The sequence below is a fragment of the Lolium perenne genome, chromosome 4 (genome assembly GCF_019359855.2).
Source record: "Lolium perenne isolate Kyuss_39 chromosome 4, Kyuss_2.0, whole genome shotgun sequence".
In the NCBI taxonomy this organism is placed as follows: Eukaryota; Viridiplantae; Streptophyta; class Magnoliopsida; order Poales; family Poaceae; genus Lolium; species Lolium perenne.
The window spans coordinates 288,470,071-288,488,688 of record NC_067247.2 but is presented as its reverse complement, the minus strand read 5'-3'; the positions used below and the strand labels follow the sequence as shown (position 1 = coordinate 288,488,688).

The 18,618-nt window shown below is 44.7% G+C and overlaps 3 protein-coding genes and 2 pseudogenes across 3 annotated transcripts; 2 read left to right on the top strand and 3 right to left on the bottom strand.

The window, feature by feature from the left end:
* Positions 1-183: 183 nt before the first annotated feature.
* On the bottom strand, positions 184-1,780 carry LOC139830662 (uncharacterized; annotated as a pseudogene).
* Positions 1,781-2,948: 1,168 nt separating this feature from the next.
* LOC139830184 (tetraspanin-8-like) lies at positions 2,949-5,831 on the bottom strand (annotated as a pseudogene).
* Positions 5,832-6,729: 898 nt separating this feature from the next.
* LOC127295693 (uncharacterized) lies at positions 6,730-10,665 on the bottom strand. Its single transcript, XM_051325687.1, has 8 exons — positions 10,509-10,665; positions 10,262-10,408; positions 9,165-9,560; positions 8,866-8,952; positions 8,590-8,760; positions 8,096-8,193; positions 7,622-7,832; positions 6,730-7,048 (listed from the first exon to the last, which is right to left on the bottom strand). Exons 1-8 carry the CDS (start codon positions 10,522-10,524, stop codon positions 6,963-6,965), a joined length of 1,212 nt encoding a protein of 403 aa, XP_051181647.1. The 5' UTR covers positions 10,525-10,665; the 3' UTR covers positions 6,730-6,962.
* Positions 10,666-10,746: 81 nt separating this feature from the next.
* LOC127295697 (H/ACA ribonucleoprotein complex subunit 2-like protein) lies at positions 10,747-12,968 on the top strand. Its single transcript, XM_051325690.2, has 4 exons — positions 10,747-10,934; positions 11,037-11,106; positions 11,520-11,625; positions 12,600-12,968. Exons 1-4 carry the CDS (start codon positions 10,817-10,819, stop codon positions 12,759-12,761), a joined length of 456 nt encoding a protein of 151 aa, XP_051181650.1. The 5' UTR covers positions 10,747-10,816; the 3' UTR covers positions 12,762-12,968.
* Positions 12,969-15,647: 2,679 nt separating this feature from the next.
* Positions 15,648-16,585, top strand: LOC127295699 (protein NSP-INTERACTING KINASE 1-like). Its single transcript, XM_071818182.1, has 4 exons — positions 15,648-15,859; positions 16,051-16,183; positions 16,265-16,336; positions 16,441-16,585. The coding sequence occupies exons 1-4, from the start codon at positions 15,760-15,762 to the stop codon at positions 16,583-16,585; spliced, it is 450 nt and encodes a 149-aa protein (XP_071674283.1). The 5' UTR covers positions 15,648-15,759.
* The last annotated feature ends 2,033 nt before the right edge of the window (positions 16,586-18,618 follow it).

Genomic DNA, 18,618 nt, shown 5'->3' with positions numbered 1-18,618 from the left:
TGCATGGCCAGCGGCCCAACATACAGTTCGTCTCCAATCCACATAATTGAAATTGGTTTGCATGGTGTAACGTGGATTTCGTTTATCTCTATCTCGGCTGAAATTGTTTTGCATGCAGCTCTTCCTTTCTGAGGTGAGGATTGAAAGCTACTATTAAGAGTTGCTGCTACTCACTCTTTGCACTTGGACACACACACTCTCAACTCAAATTGAAAGTGGACACAAGTAGCTTGGTGCAGCTCTAGACTGCTACATTTTTCTCTCTCTATTGCTTCACATAGGGTGCCTCTTATATAGAGGTTTTCAGGTCGGTGCTACAGTGACCGACCTAGTACAGTAACTAACCTGCTACAGTGACCGACCTGCTACAGTGGCCGACCAAGTACAGCTAATGTCTAGATGGCGTTTTGCTGCTACAAGCAAAACCCAAACTGAACTAGTGCTGCTAGCTTAACTACTAAGCAACTACAAGATTATTTCCAACAATCACCCCCCTAATCTTGTCATCTTCTTCCTCGTCTTCATCTTGAGACGCGCACTTGGCTGCTTGATCCGCACATACCGGCCGCACGCACAACACGCTCCAACGCGCACAACGCCGCAGGCCTTCAACAGATCACCAACGCTCTCTGACGCACGACAAGCTGGGCACTCCCGCCACGGCCACGCACAACCTAGACGCGCACGAACACGCTGGTCGTCGACACCGCACGAAGTCACAACCTAGTACAACGACGGCTCGCAGTCGACGTTGGCGAGAAACGCCTTCTCCTTCCTGGGCTCGGGGCAGTCACGGGAAAAGTGGCCGCGAACGCCACAGTTCCAGCACTTGCCGCGCCGTCCCCTCGCGCTTGAGTCCACGCTGCTCCCGATGTCGTTGTGGTCGTGGCCACGGCCGCGCTGACGTCGTCGTGCCTCCCATTGAGCGGCCGTGAGCAGCAGCTGGTCGCCACGACGCTCTCCGCCAACAGCCGCCTTGCGCCGCTCCGTCCGCTCCTGGAACGCCTTGAGACGCCCGAGCACGTCGTCGAAGCAGATGGTCTCGACGTCGCAGAACTGCTCGATGCCGGCCACTGCCGCGAACAGCGAGTCCGGAACGGTGTCGAGCAGCTTCTTCACCATCTGGGCGTCGCTCAGCGTCCCGCCGAGGCTTGCAAACTTGGTGGCCATGCAGCCGATCTTGCCAGCGTAGATGTCTAGCTCCTCGCCGTCCGCCATGATCAGCCGATCGAACTCGCCGCGGAGCGTCGACAGCCGAGCTGCCTTGACGCGATCCGCGCCGACGAACCGCGCCTTGAGGCACTCCGCATCGCCGCCGCCATCTTCTTCGACGACACCTGCAGGAGAATGTCCTCCGAGAGCGCGCCGAGCAGGTATGCCCTCGCCCTCTTGTTCTTCTCCGGATCGACCGCCACCGTCGAGTCTTCCGGAACCACCGCCTCCCAGACGCCCTGCACGTCGAGGTTGGCCTCGACCTTGATCGCCCAGACAGTGTAGTTGTCGCGGGTGAGTATCGGACAGAAGAGCGGCATCGCGCTCCCCCCGGCGCCACCACCGTGCGGAACCAACGCCATCGCCGTGGCTCTGATACCAAATGAAAGCTACTATTAAGAGTTGCTGCTACTCACTCTTTGCACTTGGACACACACACTCTCAACTCAAATTGAAAGTGGACACAAGTAGCTTGGTGCAGCTCTAGACTGCTACATTTTTCTCTCTCTATTGCTTCACATAGGGTGCCTCTTATATAGAGGTTTTCAGGTCGGTGCTACAGTGACCGACCTAGTACAAGAATTAACCTCGCTACGATGACCGACCTGCTACAGTGGCCGACCAAGTACAACTAATGTCTAGATGGCGTTTTGCTGCTACAAGCAAAACCCAAACTGAACTAGTGCTGCTAGCTTAACTACTAAGCAACTACAAGATTATTTCCAACAAGGATCATGTCGAGGTGAGGAAGTGAGCGGCACCCGTCTCTATCAGTCGTCCGCGTCAGGCACGTGCGCAGGGCCAGCTTCGTGGGTCTCCGGTGGTGGAATGAAAGCTGGACGGAGCATCGCCTACATCATCAAGGCCGGAAGGGGCGGTCGCACGATGCAGCGTGGGCATGTCCAGCCTTAATTGGATACATGGCGTCAGGTCATGCCAAGAGTGCATCGCCAAACCATTTTCTAGCTCCTCTCTTTTATTCTTTATCATCTCTGAAATCACGAAATCCATCATCACCTGTTTATGTACTCTAATCTATGGGCTAATAGCAAGTCTAATCACTTCAGCTTGCAACACATTTGCAGGAAGGGCGTTCATCAGAGATAAAAGCATCGTCCTCCATTACAAGCCACTGGCAAGATAGGCTAATTTCTCACCGTCAAAAGAAAAAACATAGTCTCATGCCTTCTTTTCTGTAAAGAGCAATGAGTAACTACACTTTTTCTTCACCAACTATTTATTTTTTCGATTTTCAATTTGCACAACTTCCCATGAATTATACGCCCAAAATTATGATTTCTTGGTTGTACATCTTTTGCTCCTTATGAACTCATCCGCGATTTATTTTGAATTTTTCTTCATACATCTTTTGTGCATATTACAAATGCATCGGCTATTTCTGCAGCAACGTGCGGGGTGTCATCTAGTATATATATAAGAAGGAGGCCGGCACAACTTGTGCAAGAGCCGTCATAATCCTAAACCCTAGGTAATTGACAATTGTAGCGTTTTCCTACATGTAAGGGGTACTCGTCTGGTTATGCTGTAGAATTTGACCGTGGAAACCAACGTCTAAGACTTCTGAAAAGTGCTGGTGTTCAGACTCTTCAGAGGCCTCTGCTTCATTCATTCATTCACATGCATGCCACCTTCAATTCTGATGGTCTAGCTAGCGCCGTGTTTGTGTTTCTAACCTCTTAGAAAATCTGCATCATACCAAACAATTATACATCCTGTCTGCTGTTACCTCTGTGCTTAACTGCATTGCTAACTGAAGAAGAAGAAAACCAAACACAAAATCGATCTACTCTGAATTCTGGAACCACCATGCATGCATAGAAGAACAACAAACTAAGCGATCAGTAGTAGTGACGGCGGCGGCGGTCGTTGTTGCGGAGGGCGCAGCAGCCGAGGGAGTAGGCGAAAGTGAGGAGCACGAGGGCGGCGACGTTGGCGCCGGCCACGGCCCGCCAGTTGCTCTTGGCGGTGGCCAGCGCGGCGTTCTTACACGCGTTGCAGCGGAAACACATCAGGCTCTGCTCGTTGCTCCACGCCTGGCAGTCCGCGTCCGTCGTGTCCAGGCCGCTCGCCGGGGCCTCGTAGAACACGTCGCGTTCACCGGCCGGTACCCGCAGTACGCCGGCGGCTTGCAGCAGCCGGACTGAAAACACAGTAGACACTTTTTTGTTAGCGTGTTTTCTGTTACTGGCGGTGGTCCGCTTTAATTTTCAAGTAGGATCAGACTACCGAAGATTCGAAGAACTACAACATGGCTAAGAACTAAGCAAATACAAAACGGCTGAAAGCAAATAAATTGGCATTACTAACTTATACCCAAATTCAAGTCCTTCTACACTCTTGCCCATGTTGTTCCTGTTTGACCCCTATTTTTTGCCATTTCTATTTAGCCCCTCATTAATTTAATTATATAACTAAGATATTAATTACTTCCTAAACTATGTTATTTCTTGTGACTTGAATCACAGCTGACCCGGAGGAGGAAGCACGGAACAAAAGGCAAGATAGGATCGGGTAGCGGTTAGAACATCGACCGTATGAGGCACGAGACAAGATAAGTTGAATGTCATCGTGAGTGGTAGTAGGGATTGGAGTTTGATTTAAGTCTTGTGAACCTTAAGAGACAAACAAAGAAAACGATAGAGAATTACAGAGGGTGACGACCTTAACGAATCAAGTATTCAGGCGGCGGAGTTATTAGCAATAGCTCAAACTCATGAATACTTATCGCCCTTGCTTCTATGATACTCGAACATTTAGGTTTTGACTGGTTCAGTTCTATTATGGGACGGATGAAATAAATTTGTGAGAATAAAAGAAAAATGTGGAGAAAAATGTGGAGATTAGGATTTGCATTTTTTCTATATCCTTAATCGCTATATATACCTAAGTAGAACAGACCTACCATTTCTGTCTACGAATAAGTGTGCTTCTTGTTTTGTCTTATTGAACTTGGCCAACTTCATAGAATAATGTAGCAACATTTATGACCTTAGTTCTGTGCAGGACACCAGAGACATTGAGCTTATCATTGATGAGAAAGGTAAATGCCCTATCGTCAGTCAGGTTGCAAATAATGGCCAAACCTGCAAAGAAGTTGTTGCTCCATGGAGAAGACCAGCTACAGGCTGGGCAAAACTGAACTTTGATGGAAGTTTCTTAGAAGCTGAAGGTATTGGAGCTTGGGGAGCTGTAGCATGGGGCAGAATTCCTTACTGTCCAAATGCAGCTGAGGCCATAGCAGGTTTGGAAGTCATTAAAGCAATAATTCCACATTATGCAGGACTTGTTCATCTGGAGAATGATTGTGCTTCTCTGATTTCGGAACTATGTGCAATAGGTCCCAACAAATCTTCAATTGCTGATATTGTTAAGGACATGAAGTCTCTTATTCGGTCTTTTTCTGATAGTTTGATCTCTAAAGTAAACAGAGCTAGTAACCAGGTTGCTCATGAAATGGCTAGATTAGTCAAAGTGGAGGCTAATAGGCATGTGTTAATCGGTGCAGTTCCTCCGTGTGTGGTTGAAATGGCCAAGTGTGAATGTAAAGCCTCTGATGTGTCTTGAGTTAATATATGCTTATGTTTCAAAAAAAAAAAAATGTAGCAACATTTATGACCACAAATTAATAATTAGATCCATCTTAGAATGTATTTTCACAATATATTAATTTCATGTCATTAATATTGTTACATTTTTTATAAATTCGGTCAAATTTTAAAATAGTTTGACTTAGAATAAAAACTAAACGTAGGATTATCCATGGAATTAAGTAACACCATTTTTTTGTTCAAAATAAACGAACCAACGTACTGAAAGGAGGGAGCACGTGATGTTTATACTTTCCAATCATGGAGTTAGTGATTGTTGTAGTACTCCCTCCTGGACAGAGAGAGCACTGGAGCTCGGGAGCTAAAAACACTTTTCGTCCCAGATTTGGTGCACATGGGCACCAGTGATCTCGTTTTTTTTTAAAAAATAAAAATCATATTTTTGAGTTTCAAAAAATTCTGCAAAAAAATCCACACATAGTCAAAGATGTACCCCACAAACGTGCAAAAAATCAATTTCAAATACTTAATATTTTGAGCTACACAAAAATGATAAAATTGTAGATCTGAGTAGTCATTTTCAAATCTCAAAAACATATCAGATTTTGTCATTTTTCTCTAGCTCAAAATAAAAAGAATTTCGGATTGCGATTTTGCATGATTGTGGGATGTATCAATGCCATTCTTCAGAATTATTTTCATGATTTTTATAACTTGTAAAAATATTTTTAATTTTTTTTAACATAGCGAGAGCACTGGAGCTCGGGAGCTAAAAACACTTTTCGTCCCTCCTGCCCATAATATGTTTGACCAAGAATATAGAAAATAATATAAACATCTATGGTACCAGTTGTTCACTGCGAGCGCCATGAGGGAGAGGAGCAGGATCCCGCCGCCCAGCACGAGGACCGGGAGCCGAAGTAGGCGCTGGCACTCGGTGGCGCCGGCGGCGTGGTCGTTGAGGTAGGAGCCGACGCCGATGAGCGGGATGGAGAGGACGAGGGACGCGATGCTCAGGGCGCCCAGGACGCCGGTCGAGAGGCTCACCATCGCGGTCGACGTTCTCTGGTATCTCTTGGGTGTGTGTGAGACTGAGTGTCTGAGTCAGTGTCTGTCCTAGTTAACAAAAGGCTGCGGTTGCCTCTGTGTGCCACGTGTTGCGGTGAGGAGGTTTATGGTTGATGTACACCTACTGTTGAGAGGGGTTACTGATACTACGATATGTTTGGTACTTTGGTTTATGCCATTTCTTGCCAACCAAAATTTTGGCTACAATATATCACAGGTTGCGACAATCTTGGCAGGGCACATTTGGGCAACAACCAAACATACCCCAGGGCCAAACTGTCCGAACGGAACGGTCTGAAACCCCCAACAAACCCCCAACCCCGAACGGAGCTGCTCACTGATATGAGCAGCTCCAAAACGCGTCCATCTCGTCGACAGCAGGGCAGCTGTAGAACACCGTCGCCTCTATCCAGCCACCTCGTGGACTAACATGCTACTGAGGGGCAAAGAACAACACAAGAATGATCCACAAAAAATGGGCCAAATAACCAAGAAGTACATTTGTGCTACAAATGTTTAAGCCATTGTACCGAAAAGTACATGTGGCTCCCGAGCTCCAGTGCTCTCGCCTGGAAAAATAATTCTGTACATTGCTAGCGATACATCTCACAATCATGGAAAATCTCAACCCAAAATTCTTTTTTACTTTGAGCTAGACAAAAATAACAATCTGACATACTTTTGTAGATTTGAAAATGACTACTCAGATCTGTACTTTTGTCTTTTTTGTGTAGCTTAAAATATAAAGTATTTAAAATTGATATTTTACACGTTTGTGGGATACATTATTGGCTGTATGAATATATTTTTTTCAGATTTTTTTGAAACTTAAAAATATGATTTTCATTTTATTTTAAAAACGAGATCACTGCTACCCATGTGCGCCAAATCTCTGTCCCCATTGTACTCCGTACATAGCTGTCAATGGTTTCGGTCATCAAGCATACATCATCTTGTCCAACAATGCAACATTTTCTGTCAAAAAAGGAATGCAGTGTACGCATGATCAACATAGCAACCAAGCCTCTCGGTGCCGGTGGCTGCTCCTGAATAATGTAGAATGAACCCTGCACCTCCGTGGCCTGAAGGACCCTATTCAAAATCCGTGCAGCATCAGTAAGGCTTGAACTTCCTTTGCGCCCGTAGCTGCTGTATCCTCTTCTTGTCCTGCTCAAACTTGCTCTGCAGCATCGCCAGTTCTGCACAAGAAAGAAACACAGGTTAGCCCCAAGCAGTTTCTGCAGCCACAATCATGATCAAGCTGCACAAAAAATGCAATATGCTGCAGGCTGCAGCTCGTAGCAGATAGAGAAAATAAGTTCCTCAATCAAAGTCGCATAGCACCTCTTTTCCAAACCAAATTTCACGTACTGCAATATTTCATGAAAGGATTAACTTGACATGCAAAAATAACATTTATTTGCGATGGCTGACCTAACCAAGTCACTCTGTTTGATACCACAAAATAACTTCTGGAACATATGAGATGTATCCCTAGACTCTCGACTGAAAACAAAAAGAAATGAATAATGACCCAAGCCTTGTATATTTGCAAAACCCTAACAGACTACACTAAACAGAAAGTCACAAGACTGGCATGGCAAACACCTTAACCGGACAACGCTGCAAGTCCGAGCTATCCGTTCTTTGCCTAAAACTATAGCGTTGAACATAGTCTAGGTTCTAATGCATCATACATGTACTGACCACTAGGAGTAACTGAAACTGCATCAAGGATAATAGTGGGAATCTATAAATATTTTTTGACATACCGGTCATATGAGCTTCCCGTTTCTGATGTCTATAGAAGTTCGGACCAACTTCCATAGGTTTCTTTTGAGCCATTTTCTCTTGCATTGCAACCAGAGATACAGAGCCAACCGCTGTTCCAGTTTCAGCATCTGTAGTCTTTTTCCTACCCTTATGATGCACTACAACTGTCCACCCATCTTCTGCAGCTGCTGCCTCTCGTTCCTTCTTCTCCTGAATAAATCAAACAGGTACCAGATGACAAACAAATCAAACAGTTGCCATACCAACACAAACATATGGAAAATTCTTTTCCCTAATAAATGACAGAAAGCACATGATTTTCGTGCGTTGGCAATACACTCTACCAAGCTTAAATAACTTGTCCTAGCTTGCATTTTAACTCGAGATATTCAATAATTGTTTGCAGAACAAGCTAGCTATAAATCAGGTCAGTTGGCTGGTCCTTGAATGCTTAATAAATGGAAAATACACACCTGCTCTATTTGTTCTTCATGCGCAGTTATAAACTCATCTATTTGTTGCTGCAAAACTTTCAAGCCTGGCCGCTTCTGCCTGTACTCCAAGATCCATTCTGACAAGACATCAGTCACATCATCAGTATTTTGCCATTTTGGACTTTGCTGCGTCCATTTGCAGGTTCTAGGATAACAAAGCAAGATATGGGAATACATTGGAATTCACTGGAGCAGACTGCCAACTAATGAGCACCCTCAAAGTCTACACCACATATGATTTAGGCTGATAGAACCAACAAGCTAGACTTATAGATCTGTCAGTTTCGCGATGAAATTGACTCCCACGAATCTTTTGATTTAAGGAAGTCTATGTAATGGCATTCCTTGAGAGTGTAACTGGTGACAGTAAATTATGTATTTTTCATTGTGGAAACTGGACAATGCATCTTTTTTATATACTAGAGGAAAATATAACTTATGGGTGATAAAAAATTTTATAAGTGTAGCATTACTTTTCATTCCTCTAGAACAGTCTTCATCGACAGATGCAATTTCATCAACATCTGCAGTATCAACTTCAACAACATCTGCAGTATCAACTTCAACATGCCTCTCCAAATTGTCCTCTCTAATTGATACCTGCATATCTGTTGTGTTGACTTCCCCAGATTGCTTCACTTTTTCTGCATCAAGTGGAAAGAAAGTGTGTCAGGAAACAGAACCATTTATGCAACAGTTAGATAATAATTAAGAACAACTTTGTTTAGAACAAAAGTACAAAGGCCTACTTTTCTTATTTTTCTTTCGTTTTTTTGCCTTTTCTGGTTCCCCAATACCCATAACTTCACTCTCATCAGCAAGTTGGCTGACATCAGCTGCATAAAATATATGCACATCAACTATTAGTCACAAGAAAGATTCAAGAATTACAAGAGTGGGAAATATGGGACAAAATGAAGGCTATCAACCAGCTTCTTGCACGGATGAAAAACCATTTGTCAAGAAAAAATGTGATAAGGACAACGTCATACATCATGGTTCAAACATAATTCAGCAGTCAAAGTGTAAACTTGGAAGCAAATCTTACCGCTTAGAGATTCTTCATCTGGATTTTCATAATGCAGGATATCATCTGCACCATTGGGCTCCACAGAGCTCTTCCCTTCCTTCACCTTCTTTTTCTTCTTCTTCAGCTTAAGTGTGTCAGGCTCAACAGAGCTCTTCCCTTCCTTCACCTTCTTATTTTTCTTCTTGAGCCTAAGTGTGTCAGCATCATTACTTTCCAATGGACTTTCTGCCTCAACAGGACTGTTCCTTTCCTTTAGCTGCCTTTTGCTCTTCTTCTTCAGCTTAGGCGTTGCCTCATCCTCAACGACAGACACCAAATTACCGGCCTTGGTAAGACGTTTTGTTACTTTGACATGCTTAGTTTTCTTCTTTTGCTTCATCAATAAAGTTTTCTTGCTTCCTACCAATTCTTTATCTAACAAGTAAAGACAGAAGATAAAGCATTATACTACCAAGATATAGCTCCTTATCACGCTTTGGAAAAAAAAATTGACAACAATATATAGGGTCAGATAAAGAACTCAAAGAGCTGGAACCAAGAAATTAACAGGCGCCAAAGAAATGAGATGGTACTCATGTTACTTGTTTTGTGCACATGAGACACTGAAGAGTAGAAAGGTATTCAGAATATCGATTCTGTCATACCATTCTACGTTCTACAGCCGTAAACTGACAGACCATCTGAGTGATTCTACATCAATAATACAATTTGCAATCCTGCTGTGGTGGAGCCTCTGATCTGATTCAGTCTGAATGAAACAGGCAATGCATCAGATTGACAGAATGAACATGAAGTGATGGAATCTATCCTGGCCCTAAATTAAAGGCCTCCACGCATGCTGAAAAGTTACCGAGCAAGTTTTTACTTCAAACTTGAACTTAAGTGACAATGGAGGATCAAACAGTCGGACCAAGAAATCAATATGCACTCTTTCTTTATCTACCCATCCTAATTCAAACTGTACCACTGCATCAGTGCTTTTACCCTTTGCCGGGGCGTCCGGGGGCGATGAGTGTAACATTCATTTTTTAATAAGCGCATAAACTAAGCTCCAGGCCTAGATTAACCACTGATTCTCCAGAACAAAATGGCAGCGAAACAATCAGTGCAAATACCTTTTAGGATACCATGTCCGGCAGCGACCTCGCTCTCAACGGCACCATCCAAAACTCTGTCCTTCTTCTTCTTCAGCTGCTTCTTCTTCACTCCAAGCCCAAGCGCCAGCTTCCTATCAACCTTCGCCTCCCGCGGCGCCTTCTTGTCTACAAAGCAGCAAAAAAATACTCATGCCTCCCAACTCGAACTACTACTTCAACCAGTCCAGGAAGCTACACAGTGCAGAAAGGGGAAAATTCCGGTCACCTTCGGATTTTCCCATGCGAAAAAATCAGCAACTCAGTGTGGAGAATCGGCTCGTCGGCGGTCAGCGAGGGGTGGAGGCGCCGGCGGTCGAGCTGGTGCGCGTTGCGAGGGATAGGTAGGGTTTGGGCCGCTTATCTGCCCAGGAGCTTCTACCAGGTGGGCCGAAATGCGTGTGCGGGCCCACGTCCAGGGACTAGGCCCAAACCCCTTTTAATAGCGAGCGGCTCGGCGTCTCGAGTCCTAAAACCCTAGCTCCTCCACCACCATCCTAAACCCACAAGGCGGCGGCGGCAGCGGCAGCGGCGGCGATGGGGAGCGACACGGAGACGGAGAAGAAGAAGAAGATGGCGCTGGCGCTGGCGCCCATCGCGCAGCCTCTCGCCAAGGACAAGCTCTCCAAGCGGACCCTCAAGCTCGTTCGCCGAGGTCCGTGGGGTTTACCTTTTTTCCTCTTTCGCGCAAATCCAAGTTTCTTCGGCTCTGTTGGCAAGCTCTCGGTTTAATCATGACGCGGTTTGGTTTTTGCAGCGTCGGAGGCCAAGTGCCTGAAGCGCGGGGTCAAGGAGGTGGTCAAGAGCATCCGTCGCGGGAACAAAGGGTAGCATCTCTAGCTCTTCACGCTTATTGTTTGCTCGGTAGTATGATAGTCCTGGACAACTCTTGGGAAGCTCACCGAGTCTGTGCCGGTGATACCTGATCACAGCAATCAACAAAAAGCAGATTTTCTTTAGCTCAAATATGTCATGGAGTTATCTGACCTGATCATAGTGCATACCATGTGTCCCACAAAACATGCAGTATGGCATTAAGATACCTACTTAAAACTGCAGCGTGCAGTTTTTGCTGATGATAGAATTTGTCCATTTTTTTTATTATGAAGTTATTAACTATTCAAAATATCTCTAGAGTTAGGTTATTCTGATGGTTAGTTGTTTGATATTGTTGTTTTGCTATACCATTCATTGGCTAGACTTGCATAATGTCATTGACATGTGGTTTTGTTCGACGCAGGTTGTGCGTAATTGCTGGAAACATCTCTCCGATCGACGTGATTACACATCTTCCCATACTTTGTGAGGAAGCTAATGTCCCATACATATATGTGAACTCAAAAGAGGTAGGCTACATATTTCTCTCCAATATCTATGTTCATTGACTAGTTGCTGATTCATGCTATGATGACTAAGTCTACAAAGTGTGCAACCTAGGCATATTTCATTATTTGGATCTTTAACAGCACCATGAACTATTTTTGTTAACACTGGAAAGAAGAACTCTTTTATTTTTCTTGTAGATAGCAATAATGCCACTCTTTTGAGTTGAGAACTGTTTTTTTTTTCCTTTTGTTAACACTAAAGTGTTTCCCTTTCTGGAACATTACTGTACATCTAAGGAGCACCACATAGTGTCTTTTCAAATGTTCTATTCAATTGGCAGCTAATGAGAAAAAACACACATCTTGACATTTTATGTATCCACTTTACGATAGCTGCATCAGAATCAGGCAGTCATTTATTTTCCTAATTCTATGTTTGCACCTTACATTCTGTGAGTCAAAACAGGCTTAAGATGGTCACTTTACCAGCTTATCTGTCCGAAGTAGAAGGTTTTGCGTTTGGGACCTTTTGAGTTGATTTTTTTTATCGTTTGCATCACCTGTTTCTCTGTTTGCATTGGCATGCTTCATCGTCTGAGATAGCAGCCCCATGTCACATGCCAACATGAAACATGCACATGCCCTGTTGAGAGGCCAACATATCTGGCTTTACATATTTACCCACTTTTATGGCAAAATATATGTCAATATATATATACCTTTATTCACCTCTGTATATTCCTCGCCTTCTAATCATGTGATGTACCAAGGGAGAACATGTTTTCCTCTGTGGGTGCATAACAACTAAGGAGCAGCATATAGTTGTCCTGTCATTTGTTGTTCTATTGTTTTCTCCATTGTGCTACAATGTGTTAGCACCTTGCTTGGTTTTGTCTCATTTATCTTATACTTGTGCCTTCCTATGCTATGGTTGTCTTCATGGTTAAGATAGACAGTATGGTAATCTGATGTACTATGGTTGCCTCCATTCACAGGAGCTTGCTACTGCTGGGACTACTAAGAGGCCAACTTGCTGCGTCTTGGTCATGACCAAGCCAGCCAAGGGGGAGATCAGTGAAGAGGTGAAGGAGAAGCTGCAAACGGAATACAACAAAGTTGTAACTGAGGTTGCTCAGGTTACATCTGAAATGTTCTGAGAACATTCCCATGGTGAACCTGAAGGATCAGGCACCTCACTATGAACATCTTTCTGTCTGTATTATGTAGCAAGATTCTGTCACCCTATCATGCTAGTGATCTAAATGATTTTCAAGGAGCTTTTTAAGCTTCGCAAGTCTGCTACTGTACTGTTCTAGTGGTGATTAGATGATATTAGTGTATTATTAACGGTTTTGGTGAGCAAATCATATTCTGTGATGATGCATATATGTGAGTAAGCGGTGTCTGAGCGCTTGAACCATGAATCGTTTCTGGTAGAGTGATTGTCGTAAAAAATTTGAACTCAAAATTCTTCGCGAGGCATATACAGTAAAAAAATTACTTGACGGGCAACAAGTTGCCTGGAGCCATTTATTTGTCAGAATTGTGAGAGGTGGGAAGCAGTTTTGGGATTGGTCTGGGCCTTTTTTGTTCTGGCCTGAACTGTTTTTCTTTTCTCGAATACACATCTAAATCTGCAAAAAAAAAAAAATCTAAATGTGCATCATTTTTTTTTTTGAAACTTTCTACTGTGGGGGAGCCCCCCACAGCCTCACTTTATTAAACCCAAAACAGAAGAGTTACAATATATACAAAACGGTGTAAAAAAGGAAACAGACTATATACAAAAGGAACCTAAGGAAGAGACTTTAGCCATATTGACAAAAGATCTACATCAACAGCTTTCACCCTATGCATAAGCATGGTGATGTCATGAAAGAACCCTGCCTTCCAACATCTGAAAGTCGGCCTGATATGCTCAAAAATGCATGCATTTCTTTGCTTCCAAATGTTCCAACATGCAATTACCACAACTTCAACAAAACATGGTCCCTGGAAATTTCTTTTGGCAGTATAGAGTGATGCAAGTGTATCTCCCGGCTGCCAGGGTATTTGCAAATAATTCCAAATTCGTGTGATGTACATGCAGTTAAAGAAGAGGTGTCTCCAATCTTCATAGGAATCATCATGGCATAACACACAACTTTGAGTATCAGAAACATTCCAATGCCTCCTTAGTAGCATGTCCTTAGTATTTATTCTATCATGAAGAATGAGCCAAGCAAAGAATTTGTGTTTCGAAGTACACTTGCTCTTCCACAACCAAATAGAGGGGGTGTGGTTAATGTGCATCATTTTTGTAAGAAGAACACCAAGATGGTGCAAAAAATCTGGGCCTTGTACAGCAGGGTCAGGTGGTCACTGAGAAAGTGAGAAGAGAAAGTGAGAAGGCTCTAGATGAATTCAAGGGCCAAGGGTGCACTGGTACAATTGGGGGCATGAGACTGCTGGATAGTGCCCATGATGGCAGCCATGCTCATCCGTGAAGGTGCGGAAGCCCTGGAGCAATTCGCAAAACAATTCGTCGCTGCCTCAAGAGCTTTGCCTAGCGCCTCGCAATTGGCACTCGTGGTAGGCATCCTTAAGCTTTGGGATGAGGATGTCGTAGAAGTTTCCAACGTCATCGCATGTGCCTCGATCCTCAACTGCCACACAAATGAGATGTTCAAGATTACCTTTGTCTATGGGCCAAACGTGTACTCTAGGGATCATGACTTCTTTACCGAGTTGATCTACCAAAAGCCCGCAAATGGTAAAAACCGGCTTTTGCCCTTTAGGGACTTCAACCAAATCTAGAGGTAGAGACAAGAATAAGAAAAGTGTTGACATGTAGCCGCATCTATAGGTTCCAAAATGCTCTTCAAAGTTGTGAGCTCAAAGTCCACCTTCAAAATAGGCACGATGAAGGAGAGCCCCACTATGTGCAAGCTTGACTCTTTTTTTTTTGTCAACACCAAATGGGACATTCACTTTGACACCCATGTCCTGCCCTCTCCGATCATTGCCCCCTACTTCTTGCCGATGGTAGTGCCCCTGGAAGACCAAGGAGTTTAAAATTCGAGAATTCTTAGATTTTCCTCCTGGGGTTTCAACATGTGGTCCAACAAGCTTGGAATGAGCCAACAACCGGGCACATAGAGCCTTATCAAAATCTATTCCAAAAGCTAAGGCAAACGGGGAAATGTCTTGCCACTTGGAGCCGCAAAAGCTTTGTGCCAAAGACCAATGTGATCCTCCACGAAGCCCTTTGTCATCCTCCAACTTGACATAGTCGAAGAAAACCGACCTCTTTGAACGCATGAGCATGATCTTCGAGCTTCCCTTAAAAGGAGAAATTATTAGTTTGGCAATAATTATGCAGGAAAAAAAAGAAATGTTCAAGAATTTCTAACATCAAAGGAGACACCAACACAAAGTTATTTCACTTGAGGCTGAATGTGCGAGGAAGGAAAAACCATTTGTACCGCCTCAAGCATAATAATGGATGGGTCACCAAGCATTCGCAAAAGGAAGGGATCATCCATGATCACTTTTCTTCGGTGATGGGGATAGGACCTACAAGGAACCTTGACTACAACTGGGAGAGCCTTAATTTTTGGAGCGTTGATATGGGGCATTGATGGCCCCTTCTCCATGGATTAAGCTAATTAGGCAAATACCCGACAAAGCGCCCTTTCCAGATGGCTTTACCGGTGTCTTTTTCAAGAAGTGTTGGGATATCATCAAGGACGATGGCATGTGTGCCATTCATCAATTCAACACCCTCCATATGGCACGCGTCCAATGGGTCAATTATGAAAATATTGTGGTGTTTCCAAAAAGAGGGGACGAGATGAGCATCTCCTATAGACCTATTAGCTTAATTCATGCCATAGCAAAAAAAATCATTGCCAAGATGATTGCTATCCGGCTAGCCCATCTCATGAATAATCTCGTCTCCAATGCACAAAGCGCATTCATCAAAAGTAGGAGTATCCATAACAACTTCATGTATATGCGCAACCTTGCAACTCGCCTCCACATACGTAAAGTTCCAATGCGCGAGAAGAGAAGGCTGCGTGCTTCTTTTCCTTGGCCTCACCCTTGCTTGCTTCCATGTTTGAACACACAAGAAGCTCCTAGTCCTAGAGCCCCTGCTTCTTCCCCGGTGGATTAATGGCGGTTCTTGCTGCTTCCTCCCTGGTGCTGCTTCTCTTCTCCTTCCCTCCCGCGCCGGCCAACGGTCTCCTCTCCCCCAAAGGTGTAAACTATGAAGGTTAGTTAAGTTAATATTCCTCTCTCAAATCAAGAGCCCTCTTGGTTTTTGTTTCTTGTTCTTGCATTGGTGCTCGCTCGCTACCTTGTCTGTATCCTTCTCCCAGATCAAGAACACCGGGTTATTGGGCCTCCTCTGTTTGTTCCTCTTGCATTGGTATGTGACAATCTCTGTTCTGTTTGCACTTGCAGTGCAAGCCCTCATGATGATCAAGAACTGCCTCAAGGATCCCCATGGCGTGCTCAAGAACTGGGACCAGGACTCCGTGGATCCTTGCAGCTGGACCATGGTCACCTGCTCACAGGAAAACCTTGTCACTGGCCTGTAAGGAACCGACTCCCTTCAAATCATTTATGTCACAGGTTATCCTCTAATATTGCGTACCTGGCTGTGTCAATTTGGCAGAGAAGCTCCGAGCCAGAACCTGTCTGGCCCGCTCTCCCCAAGCATAGAGAATTTGACCAATCTTGTGATAGTGTGAGTTTTCCTTGCCATGATAGTAGCCTTACAAACCCACCACTGCATATGCTGCTTTTACTCTTTTGGGTCTTACCTTTCGCTCTTCCTCTTTTTGTTTACAGCCTGCTGCAGAACAACAACATAAATGGGCGAATCCCAGAGATTGGCAGGTTAACAAAGCTCAAGACGCTTGATATCTCTAGCAACCAGTTATCTGGTGAAATTCCCAGCTCTGTGAGCCGCCTCACAAACCTCCAATACTTGTGAGTGCACTTCTCTTCTACTGTACCCGCCTTGAATGGCATTATGGAGGTTTTCCATTCATGGACTGCTCCTGAAGACCCATGATGCCAACCGCTGCTCTGATTGTTTGTCACTGCTCTACTGTACTAGGAGGCTCAACAACAATACGCTGTCTGGCGCATTCCCTGCATCATCGGCTAATTTATCGCACCTTGTCTTCTTGTGAGTATTATTGCTGTTATGTGATTGTGTACTGTGTTGGATCAATGTTGCTCACTGTGGGACTTCCATCTCAGGGATCTGTCCTATAATAACCTGAGCGGTCCAGTTCCAGGGTCTTTGGCGAGGACATTCAAGTAAGGCTTCAGCCCCGTGTCATTCTGCCTTTGACCAAAGTACCATCTCCGGAGGAAATATATTCACCATAGAAACTTTGAATTTATTTTCTTGCAGCATAGTAGGGAATCCACTGATCTGTGGAGCAGCCAAGGAACAAGATTGTTATGGAACTTTACCGATGCCGATGTCCTACAGCCTGAATAATACACAAGGTATGCCCAGTTACTCGACCATGTGCATCGCCGATCGATTCTGTCATGAACTGGTCTATAAATCCAGTAAGACAAATGTTGTACTAACTTCTGTTTTTTGCCAAAGGTACTCCAATTCCAGCGAAATCTAAGGGCCACAGAGCTGCAATTGCATTTGGTTCTTGTTATCACCAGAATTTGACCAAGTCAGAGGTGGGCCGCGATCAAGATGGGCTTAAAGAAAATACATAAAAGAAATACATGAATCGGCCTGTTACGCAAAGTTTGGGCTAGTTGGCCCGTGTATCTGTAATATAGTAGGATACGTGTCGTTTAGATAGAGTTTGTCTCGTGCACGGTGGGGATTGTTCCCACGTTAGAAAGTCCGCTGGACTATAAATATGTATCTAGGGTTTATGGAATAAACAACAACCAACGTTCAACCAACAAATCAATCTCGGCGCATCGCCAACTCCTTCGTCTCGAGGGTTTCTACCGGTAAGCATCATGCTGCCTAGATCGCATCTTGCGATCTAGGCAGCATAAGCTTCATGTTGTTCATGCGTTGCTCGTACTGAAGCCTTTTTGATGGCGAGCAACGTAGTTATCATAGATGTGTTAGGGTTAGCATAGTTCTTCGTATAACATGCTATCGTAGTGCGACCCTTGCATGTCTAGCCGCCCTTACACCTATCTTAGGTGTAGGGGCGGCACCCCGCTTGATCATTATTTAGTAGATCCGATCCGTTACGGTTGCTCCTTGTTCTTCAAGGATTAGTTTAATATCTGCAATAGTTAGGCCTTACAAAGGGTTGGAGGATCCAGCGGCACGTAGGGTGTCGTTTGCTAGTCCTAGACAGGATGTTCCGGGGATCAACCTCGTGTTGGTTTTTAGGCCCTATCTAGGATCGGCTTACGATCACCGTGCGTGGCCGCGAGGCCCAATCGTGAGTAGGATGATCCGATTATGCGGTGAAAACCCTAAATCGTCGTAGATCGTATTAGCTTTATCTTGATCAAGCAGGACCACCATATATTCGTGCACCTCGTACGAATCATGGGTGGATCGGCTCCTTGAGCCGATTCACAGGATAACCTGAGAGCCGATCGAGGCTCGTATTTAATGTTTACGTGTATGCCATGCAGGAAACTAAGCGAGTCATCTCCATCACCTTCCTGACCAGGTATAGGTCAGGTGGCATGCCCTTGCATCAGCATCGGACGTGTGTACCAGAGGCTTTGCGGGCCGTCGCTCGGAGGGACCAGGGCCAGCCGCAGCCCTAAGTTGTTCCCGGCTCTACTGTGTTGCCCGTCGCTGCCCGCCGGTGGGTTTTGACCGCAACACATTCTGGCACGCCCGGTGGGACAAGCTTCGACATCAACCACCTCGCCATCTACATCTGAGATGGCGGACGGCACTCCAGTCACGTACGAGGATCTGACCGACGAGCTCAAGAAGAAGTATGACGAGGTCAAAACCATCCTCGAAGCCGACCTCATCGGCTCTTTTCACAGAACCCGTTCACA